Source organism: Neodiprion fabricii, chromosome 1 (assembly GCF_021155785.1).
Source record: "Neodiprion fabricii isolate iyNeoFabr1 chromosome 1, iyNeoFabr1.1, whole genome shotgun sequence".
In the NCBI taxonomy this organism is placed as follows: Eukaryota; Metazoa; Arthropoda; class Insecta; order Hymenoptera; family Diprionidae; genus Neodiprion; species Neodiprion fabricii.
This window is the reverse complement of record NC_060239.1, coordinates 25,171,910-25,185,025: the sequence shown is the minus strand read 5'-3', so window position 1 is coordinate 25,185,025 and position 13,116 is coordinate 25,171,910. Positions and strand designations below refer to the sequence as shown.

Sequence of the window (13,116 nt, the reverse complement as noted above, 5' to 3'; positions counted from 1 at the left end):
CAGAATCCATGAAATAAATGAAAATCGACAAAGTTCAGCACCTCTTACGAATAAGATTAAAATGCTCTTCAGATTTTTATTCACACGTTTTCCAACACAGAACATTCGTGTTTTTCCCAACATTTTTGCGACCCAAAATAAAAATGTGGTCTGCGAAACAGAGAAACATATATAATATGGAGCATTATCTGCCAGTTTCACGAGTATTAAATTTTTTGATTTTGAATTTTCCTGCCAAAAACTTTTTTGCCAGATCTACCCAATCCAAGTTAGATGAATTATTGGATAAAAAAAAAAAATTTTTGTCTTAAAAGCATTGATTCGGCATTAAAAACAAGTACTAGAATGTAGCAAATTACGAGCGTCTTCCGAGAGGGTCTAAAAAAAGTAGCTCAACTGACGGAGAATGTCCCTTATATTATACTGTAATATATTGATGTTAGTTCCCCAAAAATGTGGATAATATTTGGACCATCGCGTTATAACCCCACTTGAATCTAATCTTATAGGGTGGAGAAAGATTTACTGAAACTTGTTAGCCAAATTACTTAAGTAATTCTGCGTGAAGATTCTCCAAAATCCTATTTCAAAAACCGAGACTGCGTATCCCGCATTCGTGACAGCAGTTTGAATTTTGTAATATTTTGTCTGAACCCAAGAGACGAGCAACATTCCCAAATGTAAAATAATATTTTTCCTCGTATATGACGCCTAGGTTTGAGTATGAACCTCGCGTGTATTAGTCACCGGATAGTTAATTGCGCTCTGATACAAATTTGACATTTAAAGGTTCTATTCACACCGTAATGGGCCGACCTATCGGCATTGGGACTGTTGTAACAAATGGTTGCGGCAACCGCGGTGCGCGTTTGAAAAGATCAAGCGGAACAAAAAATGGCGGGACACGATTTACGTTTGATTACAGGCCCGCGGGTCAAGAGTCAGAAGAAATGACCGGTCATACGTTCGATGGGATCGATTGCTACACGGATTATGGGTAATGATACACCCTCGTCTGTCTGCATATATGTATACGTGTATTACATACTCACAGGCCTCATATATAGGCATACATGTGTATAGACCATAAACGGAAATACAAATGCGGGTATATAAGGAGCAAGACACAAAGCGGTGTTCTGAGTCCGAGGATTTTATGGACGAGTTGAGCCTCGTGCCGATTTATGACAGAAGCTAACGTTAAAAACTCGAGTCGATTTAACAGTTTTTACCAAAATCGTGATAATTTTTTCTTAAAACTTCCAATCGATTTCGAATCTTTTGAAAAATAATCGTACCATTGGCGAAAAGTGCGTTCCGGTTAGCTAGGGCTGATCGAATATCGTGCAGATTTTTCACATATTTATTTTACAGTGAGACGGGCTTTGAGGTGAAATTTATCAAATTATTCAATTACTGATTTACATGATAATTGATTGATCCTAGCTGACGAGAGCGTACTTCTTAATACCGGAACTTCCAGATAACAAAAAAAAAAAAATTTCAAATCAAATCGTGGTCTTACGCGAAAAAATGAGATTGACTCTCTTAAACGCTGTTACATCGGTCACGTGATCCTGTCCTTAAAATACCTCATCAACGGCGATGTCCAGGGTGTGAAAATAATCGCGCAGCGTCCTGTGGATTCGTGCAGGCCGATATACAATACTTTGTACGTGTGCGTCAAAGTGCAATTAAACGAAATACAAAATTTTAGACATCACGTAGCGACGGCCGATGGGCTTAATTCCATATTCCATTATTCCAAGATGGCCGACGACGACTCGTCGAGAAAAAACGATCGACGTAATAACCAGGATCACTAATGGCCGGGCAATTTGAGCGGATCCGAACTAACTCACTCACTCGGTTCCCTTTTGTCTTTTTCCCCGTCGTTTTTTTAAATTTTTTTAATTTTATTTTTTTTTACCTCGCTATTCCCGCTGCAGCGCTGCATCGACGCAGCAACCAAAAGGTTGGATCCAAAGTTAAACGTTGGTAAATGGCCTCGGAATAAGGGCGAGGGGTGGGAGGAGGGAGAAGGTGGAGGAGGAGGGGGGGCGTCTTTCAGGCCAACCTCAGACAGAGACTTACCTGGCTGCATACAGCTCGTATTTTTCACGGTATAACGTGTGCGATGCAAGATATTATTCCCTTGCCCTTCTGCGCAGAGTGCGAGGGAATCGGCTCGCCAGAAACTCGCGAGGCGACCCGACTCGACAGGATATTGTTTTTCTACGGAATTGCAGACGCCGAGTTAATTAAAGATCATTATCTTTAATCATTGAACACAAGTCGACCTATACATACCTGTGCGTTACGTACGTGTAACACGCTTTTCGAGGGGTCATCTCGAGTTGAACGGAGATACAATCGTAGATCCATTCTCGAAGGGAAATTGTTTCCAACGGCCGTTCTTTATACCTTCAATTTTGTTTCCCCCGGCTCACCTCACTTACGATGCCTGTAACGGCATAACGTTTGTAAACGATGAAAAACTCGACGTTCATCCAGATCGCGAGTCAAGTGACTAATTTAGAGGTAGTGGAAGTGAAAAATAATTGTATAAAAAAAAGAAAAAAAAAAGAAAAAAAAACACATCGACATTTGGTCACCAGTTCGTCAAATTGGCGGGCGCACAAAGCTTTCCTAAATTCTCTAAATTGCCAAATGATTTCCTTGCACCTGTCGCCGACGCACGGACGAGAGTTCGTTTCACTTCGGATTATCTTTGTTGAGCGTTGCTCTGTAGAATTTCACGCTTGCACTTGCGTGTCACGCGCTAAGAGCCGAATGTAGTTATATACCGTTGGATTTGCGGTCGTTCGCTGACGTTTATCATGCCTCATAAGCAAGCGGAGCTTACAACAAAACCGCAGCAATTGATCTTTTCGGCAAATAATATCAAGACTGACCGGTGTACATTCATTGGCATGATCAATGCTTTTGCGAGGTTGTATAACGGTACTTTTATTTTTATACTCTCTTAAAACGATACGTTGTCATTGTAAAACTCTACATTTTCCATTCTCATGAAGCTTGAACCGTCGATAAAGTTTCGTGAAGCAAGTATATCCCTGGATATTCAGACTAAATGTACGCAGTATCTATCTTTCTAGATATCGGTTCAAATAACGTCGAAAATTTAGGATCTTCTTTTAAAAGCTGATCTTGCGGAAGTTTGCCTCAAAAATTCAAATAATTCCGTACCTATCACGGTAAAAAAGCAAAGAAAAGTTGTAATCTAATTTGCAATCTGATTGTTAAAACTGATTTGCAATTGACAATACTCAAATAAAGTTTTAGTTGAGGAAGTTTGATGATTTTGAAAAATTTATTTTAGAATTAGTTTTGATATTAAGTTTTAACACAGTTGTTACATATTTTTGACTTCTATTTCTTTTCTTTTGCAAATAGAAACTGGCGTAATTCAATAATTAATCACCAGAGTGCAAAGTCTATTTTTTATACTATCTGCAGGATGACTGCGAAAATGTTTAAAATCTTTATTGCAAGAATTGTGGTGCAAGTAGCTTTTTGAACGACAGCAATTTTTGACTTTATTCAAACCAAAGAGGTAGAACAACGGTGGTAATTGAAAAATCTTGGATTTTCAATGACTCGTAACGGAAAAATGTTTCGTAAAACTTGTCTCATAAATTATAATTCTTCGCAGTTACAGGATACAAACTTGGATTTGAAAACAGAAAAAAAAATGCTTTTGAGCCCGAAACAGATCAACATTTTGCTACCGCGGCATGTTGAACGAGTAACGGCGATCTTGTCCGATATAATGTAATGCAAACCGTATATAATAAGTATAAAAAATATCACATGAAGTCTAAAATGAAAGGAAAAATGAAATTGACGGTCTAAAAAACTAGGGGAAATAAGAAATAATCAACATAAAAACAATCACTGCACGTTCGGTGCGAAGCCGAATATATGATGCAGCGGTGAGCGTCGGTCGACCGTTCAGAGTCTTATCGGAGGAATGTTAAAAGGCTGCCCCCTTCGTCAAGTTGAATTTATTTGAATTAAAACCGCAGGGCCGAATACGGTGCCTCTTAAGATAAGCCACGTGCCGGGGGCTCGAGACGGGCGCCAATATCGATAGGGCCGTACCTGGAACCCGGACAGTTTATGCTTTCGATTGTGGACAACACCGGAACGCTCTTAGGCGAAAACGAATACGATTGCAAAACAAGAAGCGGTTTAATTTAAGCTTCCTAGAATTTTTACCGATTTCTGCGTCGGCTCTCAGTTTTACATTATACTTTATGCCCCGCACTATACGAACTGCATCGCTGCAAAGAAATCTTTACCATGGTCTGCCAGGCTTAACAATGTGCAATTCTAGTTGTATTTTATCGGTGTTAACTGCCACGTTTAGACTAGTTATTACAAGTATGGACGGTAAATTTACTGCGGAGAAATCAATGACGCCCACTATGAACAAAGATAAAATTTGTCTACGATGTATAATCACATTCTGCTATAGTGCAAGAGCTTTTGTTACATTAAGGTTTTGGATTTGCGATCAGGATGGAATTAATTTCTAAAATTTTCAATGCATCACATTTTTTGCGAATAAATTTTCGGACACTTGGACTGTCTGTCCTGAAAACTGATCAACTCTTTTGTGAAATACATTATTTTGCAATTGCAAAATTCAGAAAACCTCAGCAAGCGTCGTACAGTGAAATTTATCATGAGTTACAAATGTTCCAATTCGACTGCTGAAATTTCGTTGATTCGTAATGCAAAAGGATTACGCGCAACCGTTGACTGAAGACTGTTGAAGACGATTATCCTAATCCGTTGCCTAATTGGGTTTTGTGTGTCTTAAGGGATTGCGTGTTAAACGACTCTCGTCGATAAAGAAGCTGCCGAATCGCTACCACGACTTTTTATGGTCCCAATCCCACTTACCCTCCGAGTATTGGTTGCGAAAATTCACCCTGGGATAACCGGTTTTAGATTCTTCGGTTAACGGCGAAACTTTCGTCGAGAATCTATGAAATTTTGTTACCGATTGCCGAAGAAAAATCGGTAACAACGGAATCCTGCAAGTGTTATCCAGAGGTGTTAACTATAGCGTCTTACATAGAACCTGTAGCTGATTTCGTAAAACAAGACAATAAAAATGTAAGTTGAATTTTACAGTATTTCGACATATAATTTCGTTGTTCGAAGCGTGTTGTACATTTTTGAGTAATGAAATTTATTAAAAAAAAAATGAATTTCAGTAAGAACAATATGAATTTTATAACTTTGATGGTCGAATTTAGTGTTCGGAAGTTATGGTCAGTAAGAAATATTTATTGCGAAAGAAATCATCAAAATTGAAAATTTTACATACATACATCGAGAAAACCACGTGAGGTAAAGATCTGAAAGAAACATTCAATATCTACTGCGTCTTGAGAAATAGATACAATATTAACAAAGAATTCGAGAAGATTGTGGATTCGACATTGATCGAGTTGGATGTGGACTTTCCCGGATATACTATATACCCAACAGGTTAATTCTAAACGGTGTAATCAGAATTTGCATTACATGTCAAATACTAGAAAGACTAATACTCGCCAAGTTCGTTGTTGCTCTTCTTATATCGTACATTGTGTCCTTTTCTAAACTGCGGGCCATAGGTCCGTTCTCTAAAAAAGGGTGAACCGTGTTTGCCTGGTTGCCGTTGTCCGTTGCGTCAGGAGTGAATTTGAAGTTATGATAACTGAAGTGAAATTTCAATTCGAACGCGCTGATTTCGAATAAATATAATTTCACTGGGAAATAGGAATTGCTTATCTGCTGAAGATATTACTGAAACGAGCTATTGCCAAGTTCGTAGCTCTCGGAACGATGTTTCTATGTCATTACACGTATGACGGAACAACGAGATTCGATTTTACGATGATACTTTACGCTGAGAATATATATAACGCGCAATTCTTTCCTGATTTCACGACAGAGATTGGTGATGAGTTTTTCATACGTTTTCGTCATGAGTTGATTTTGGCACTTGGTTACCTTTTTCACATTTCAAATCTTTCTTATTCGGATAATAGTTACTACACGTAAGTTCTACCTTAACTTTCAACGGTATTAAATGCTCGTATGCGTGAAGAATTTCGTTAATACCCACCCACGCTTCAAACTTCGTCGGCACTGCAGATACCTAGCAGTTTTACAGGTGGACGTAAACATTAACAAGTTCACAAATACTGCAGATAAAGTAGAGAGAACTTTCTGATTATGTGTCGCATTACGATAAAATGTAATTTTCTGATTGTATTAAGTAGAGAACAATTCCTGTAAATATCATGATTTACAACAGAAAAATGCACAAGATTGATAAAAAAGCATTGACGAAAGCTAGGCGAAAAACAACCAAACGATACAGCTTATGGACAAGTTGCAATATTTATTGCGAAGAAAGGGCAGCCAAAAAGTCGTCTAACTTTTGAAAGGTATGAAATGCAAGTGGATGAATTTTTTGAAACTACTCAGTGTGGCCTCTTTGTTTTAATTTTATCACAGTGCAGCAAGAATAGCTTCACGTTGAATCTTCAGCTTCTTTTTAGAGAATACAAATGTATACAATACATGATACATAGGGATATAGATCGACCATGCGAGAAAATCGAAGACAAAGCTTAAATTCCAGCAATGAAGAAGAATTATAAATCATCTGATTACCATGAAACAAAACGAAAGAAGTTGATTTTAGATCATCGATGCAACATTGTACCGTTATTACACAGACAATTAATTCAAAAGTGTTCAGCTTGTAGGTACTTTACACACTTTTCAAGTTTTACACACCTTAGTTACTAATTTGCCAAGTTAATTTCTTCCTTCGTTTACCATATATATTACTTTCGTTCACAATTTTTTCAACGTTCAATTTAGTCTCGTTTTTGGGTAGCGACTTCGGAACCGTTGTATATTCATCGTCAATAGCGATACGATTTATTGTAGAATTTAGATGTAGAATTATTGTAGATGTATAGCAAAATATTTTCTGCTTTTCCTGATCTAAAGGTAACTAAAACTTTTTACTCACTTCAGTAGAACTTGGTTATTTTTTTTGTATCGAATATATGACAAAAGTAGATTTTTCTTGAAGAGTAAGTATCTCGACAATTTGCGAAAAAGGTCTTATCGTATTCTTATGATTCGGATGAAAATGTGCCTAATACGAAAAATTTAGAATTCGTTTCAAACACGTAACATGTGTTATTAAACTTCTTATTTGTACGAAATCTTTTAGATAAAAATTATTAGAGATTTCAGAAGCTATCCAGGAACTTGATTTTTTTGGGCAATTCAAAATTATACAACTGAAAAGTCGAACGTCGGCTTGAGATCGGTGTATGAGATTAATTTATATCTTCGGTAATGAACGGATATCGGTTATGGCGCTCGTCCAAAACGTAAACCCCGACTTCCGTGGATGATGTATTTTCAAGTTGTGGGTATGCATCGTACCAATGGGTGTAAGTCAGCCTGTTTGCCGACAAATCGACGAACCTCAGACTGTAAGTTGAACGGAAAACTAGACTGTAGACGTTTCTCAAATGATTCGAGCGTAGATTCAACTTGGTCATGTACGTTTTGTTCACGAAGGCCCGTGGATGAATATATCGAATATTGTTGTGGGTAATATTTAGTTCAACCAAGCCTCTAAGTCCCTCGAAAAGTTCCGGCCCTATGCCATCTAGTTTGTTGTACGACATGTCGAGCTTGCTGATGTGCACGGAGAAAAGCTTTGACTGACAATTGATCAAGTTGTGGGAAAGGTCCAAAGTCGCGACGTAAATCTCATCGCTGTGAAAACGATGTCGTTTAATTCTGTTGTGGCACTTAATCTCGTTGTTCGACAAATTCAGGTGAACCACGTCGAAGTCGATCTCAAGTCCGTGTACGCGATTGTGCGACAAGTTGATGGACCAAAAGTACTTTATCGCGTCGAATAAGAACAGCGTGTTTTCTCTGTACAGTGTAAGGCCCAAGTTGTTGTGTGATAAGTCCAAAGTAAGCGGCTTCACGCGCTGAACTGCGATCGCTATTTCACTAGTTGACGACAATTTGTTAGATGATAAATTGACGGCGTTCAATTCATCGAATTTTGCGAACGTGGTCAGCTTCACTGTTTCTAAACCCAGACCGCTCAGATCAACGTCTTCCGTAGAATGCGGTAATTTGTCGCTCCAGTTATCCGCGAGCCTGCCGTTCTCCACGATCTCAGTCCTGGGGACAAGTGCATTTTCCGGTGTATCCGCCGAAGATGAGTGACAAACGGTCCCCAGAACGTGTAACAACGTTGAAAAAATTATTTTGCGGTCCATGTTCCAGACCCTGTGAATGAATAACGATTTACTGCTGGACGAAAATCATGACGCTTTTACTGCATTTTCCAAAGTGTTTTCCTGCCCTGCGAAATTTTTTATTTGCAAAATACCGTACAATTATTGTCAAGCACGGAGCAAGAATCTTATTGTTTTCCATAATTTTTCAATCACTCTCCTGAAACGTAGAGCATTCGCAAGAGAAAAAGAAACTTGTAGAATTTATCAAGTTTTGGCGATTACATATGGCAACGGAAATGTTTCCATAATTCCAATAAATGCGATTTCACTCGTCAATAGAAATTTTTGGTCTCTTGACTACTTTATTTAGTCAAATGACATTTCGTTGAATCTAAATATCTATTCTTTTGCCACATTTGATTTAATCAATAAATGTCTACAAGAAAAAAAATCTGTTTATCCATTTTGTCGACTTACCTCTTTTTAGCGATTTGCGAAGAACGACCGAGTACAAAAATTTCGTGACTTGTTCGGTGAATCGTCGTCGTTACAATGATTTTGTTTTCCTTTGTGACAAGGCAAGGTTCGATAATTGAAATCGGACTGTAACGTTTCCATATGCAAATGCTATAAACGAAATGCATAATCATGAGATTTCAAGGATAACCTGTTGCCAGGTGAATAAAATAGAGTGTCATCACGGTCAACGGACGCAAGTTTTTTGTTATAGTTTATATTAATTTCAACAGTGTTCTGCGATTATTACGACGATGATCGACGTATGCTCCGGTATGAAGTAACTTTTGCGGAAAAAAAGAATTTTTCCAGTGTTACGTTGTTTCAATATTCTATTTCCCCCATAATTACAATTCTTCGGTAAATTTTCATTCTTTTAATCTGATTTCTAGATTTTTAGTTGATTACGTTAACGCTGATATGTTTCTTACCGCTGATACAGTGCCAATAACAGTAACTGTAGGTAAGTCTTGTCTTAACTTTTAAAGGTATCAAGCGACCGTCGGCACGTTGAAATTCTTTACTAGGCTTCAACCTTTGTCGGCACGTAGAAATTCTTTGGTAGGCTTCAACCTTTGTCGGCACTGCAGACACCGGCGTCAGTCCACCCAGAGGTGGAGGTAAGCGAGGCAACGATCACCGCGGATAAAACACAGAGCTTTCCCACCATGTCCATCCTGTATCGTCAATAGATTGCAAAGACACGCTATTTTTTTCCATCTACGGTACGAAACTCGATCTAGTGAAACTTTTTTCTAATTTTTAATCAAGTTGTTCCAAATGCAGAACGATTTCGGAAACTGTTATTTTACCTTAGTTACTTATTATTAGTTAACGAATTTGACGGGAGTAATAAAACGAACCGATAGAAAATATTTATATAAGAATTTATAACTGTTTGTTCCCAGTAATTTTCGTCGTAGGATTAATTAACGTTCAGTTTCAAAACTACTACCAACGACAAAAGCCTTGGCGTACGCTTTCAGTGAGGTTGCGTACGGTTCTAAATTTCAGCGATTTGTTCTCACCTTAATAAAATACAGAAGCAATTACTTTCAACTCACTTTGGAAGAATGAATGATTAGTCTTGAAATATTCCATTTTGCCCTTAGAAAATATTAACAATTAGCAGGAAAATGAAACGAGGATCGATCCTACAATGCATACGGCTTAATAAATTAATACCGTTCTTTAGCCGGTTCTGAGGCATGTAGCAATAATCACTGAACGAAGAAGATAAGGCCATCTGACGTTACGAGATTTGTTAACAATTGTTTCCAACCATGGCTAATTTTTTCGACAGTTTATACGAGTCACGCATTATTTGACACTTGGACAGCTTTGCAACATGTAATCCTATTTCTACTTTGCTTTTTTTCACAAACTTGTAGATACGCCTCGACATGGAAAAAAGTAATCAGCTGGACAAGCAAATTCTTGGGTTAATATAGAGACAGTAGGAAAATTTGTTGAAATAGCTAGAATTTTGTAAGGTTAGTATAAACGCATTCGCTACATTGGAAAATCGACTTGGATATGCTTGAAAAATCTTTACTATTGCAGTGAAAATTCTTGCTATCTCTACATAGTCATTAAAATTTGCTTATTCAACGAATTAATTTTTCACATCAACAATTCGAGTATCAAATGAAATTACTACGCTTATAACGCGATCCGCCATTAAAAAATCGGACAAGCGGACAACTTGATTATTTTTTTTTTTTTTTACATATATATATTCTATATATTTACTGCGTTGACTTAGAAGCTCGAATTTTGTACACCTTCAAGGAAACGTAGAACTTGGTATTTAATATCAACTTCAACCCGACACCTCGACTCGTTCCTGAGAAAAATGATCTTGACAGACAAACAGACAACGAGGCGATCCCAGAAGGGTTCCGTTTCTCCCTTTCGAGTTACGGAACCCTAAAAATAATCGCAATTGTAAAACGGATCGTTTCCATTTCCGCGAGGTATTCGCAAGCGTTCACGTAACCAAACACAAAGTAACACATATGTACGTACTCGAGACGGAGAAGAGATCGTTTCCTTGACATTCAAGGGGGCGCAAAATGCAGGCGAGACTCTCTCTCTTAATGCCGTTTTAATTAAGTAGGCGGTTAGTCGGATGAAACAAGAAGTCGAGTCGCCTCCTCCGTCTCCGTCTATTTCCAATGCGTCTTCTGGGGTCGGGTCGTTCCGACTTCCAACGCCGGTTTCGAGGACTGTTAGCGTTTCGGACCGGTGGATACGCGCCGGTTATACCCACAGACCGAGGGCCGATCTCGTCGCCGCGTTTGTTAGCGAAAGGCGCATCGCGACACGTGTCGCTCGCATGTTTAATGTCCGCTGGGCTGCTCAGACGTGACGGAAGATTTCATTTGACTAATCGCTGTCTCTTCGCAGCCTCAGTTTTTCCCTCGCCGCGCCCTTTCGCCCTTCGCCGTCCCCCTTTGCCTTTGACTACCGCCTGCACGGATTTTCTTTCCTCGTTGTGGAACATCGGTATACATAGTTATACCCTACGCGTCTTGCTTTAGGTGTAATTATTTTCAACGGCGAGGCTAGAAACTTCCACTTCGTGCCTTCTCGTAATTGTTCCACGAAATCTTGTTATAATGTCAGGCCGCCGGAATTTCACTTCGGGAAAAAGTTTATCTCGTACGGCACGCTGTCGTGATGGTAAAAATTTCCACCCCTTCGATCAACGGTCACTAACGGAAGACGGAGCATCTTTCGAAATAGAAAAATTATCACTCGTTTCTTGAGAAACTCTGTTGGGAAAAGAATTATTCTTCTACGCTTTTTAGGTATGTACGGATATTAACTGAAATAAATTGATCTTACGCTTTTTATTTGAACTGACGTGAGGTTTATTCTTATTTCACCTTGTTATAGTCGTAATGAGTACGTGTTTTATACGACATGCCTGAAATCCTTACGAGTATGATTCATTCCTACGGCGTAAATATTCCGGAATACTTAATCATACAGTTTATTTGGATTACACGAATTCGTATAAATTATCCATTATTAAGCTCCTGGTCAATTAAGATTTTTGAATAAACGAATCATTTGGTTTACGAACAACATTTTTGCAAGACGATAAATGTGACTTTAAATAAACTCGAGTACCTTGTATTCTAAAAGAAAATTTTTATTAACTAATTCTTCGCGGCCGACGAATGAAACTTTATTTATTCACATGAGCGATAAAATTCTGTTGGGTTATTTACAGATCTTGTAATTAAAATATTCATTATGCATCCTCGTGTACGGTAAAACAATTCTATATAAAACATCGAGACAACCTTCAACTGTCGCAAATTTCTGCAACGAACTTCTTACATTGTATTGGAAGTAATTGGAATAGTAAATTTACCATACGTTCACTGTTTATTTAATTTATGAATGCAATAAATTTACCACACAATTTATCTATCGTAGCTATTTGTTGCTGCAATTTCCTCTTCCGACGATTGTACATAAATATATTATTCGAAGTGCATAAATCGTTTTACTTTTCAGGGCGTATCGTATACGCCTCGACCTTACATTCAAGACGCGTGTTCGCGGTTGAACAAACGTTTCACATTATGAAGATAATTCTACGCGTACGACATCCGGCGGTGATCCGTCTGAATTAGTACTCTCAAAACGAGGATAATTTAAGAGTGTGAGAGAGGACGCGCAGAGGATACATCAAAGTCTTTGCGATAGGTGCTCAACTGTTTAGTAGAAGATAGCAATGAACTAATGACTGCGATTATAAATAGCATCGCTGCTCTATATCTATAGCGACCAATTAAAATCGTGGCTAGATGCTGAAGCGAGAGAGAAAGAGCGAGAGAGAGAGAGAGAGAGAGAGAGAGGGAGAGAGACTTGCGCCAGGATCACAGTTTCCCAGCGTATACGCCACTCGGTTTTACTCACAGAGCTAAGTAATGAGATTTAAGAGAAACAGGTGTGCTCCGTCTGAGAAAACACTTAATTCACCATTTTGGCAACGAGCTCGCGGCGGCATTGATCTGCAGAAAGGAGAGAAGCGGACGCTTTTGAAACCGGGCCAAGTCTCGTTTCTAGATTCTGCTAGTTTGTTAGTTTCTAGCAGATCATACACCTGCCATCCATGAGTCCAATTACGTGTCTGCCAAAAATTTTGACTGATAAACACGCTGTTACAGCTTGACGCGATGTTTCCGCTTCGCGATTACACCGGCCAATATTCCAAAAAACTTATAACTCTCGCACGCCGAACGTACGTGTGATTGTTTCTTTACCC

General features: G+C 38.6%; 1 protein-coding gene across 1 annotated transcript; it reads right to left on the bottom strand.

Moving 5' to 3' along the window:
• Positions 1-3,492: 3,492 nt before the first annotated feature.
• On the bottom strand, positions 3,493-10,915 carry LOC124182120 (phospholipase A2 inhibitor beta-like). The gene is made up of 3 exons (XM_046568963.1): positions 10,860-10,915; positions 8,793-8,942; positions 3,493-8,364 (listed from the first exon to the last, which is right to left on the bottom strand). The coding sequence occupies exons 1-3, from the start codon at positions 10,889-10,891 to the stop codon at positions 7,386-7,388; spliced, it is 1,161 nt and encodes a 386-aa protein (XP_046424919.1). The 5' UTR covers positions 10,892-10,915; the 3' UTR covers positions 3,493-7,385.
• Between the last annotated feature and the right edge of the window lie 2,201 nt (positions 10,916-13,116).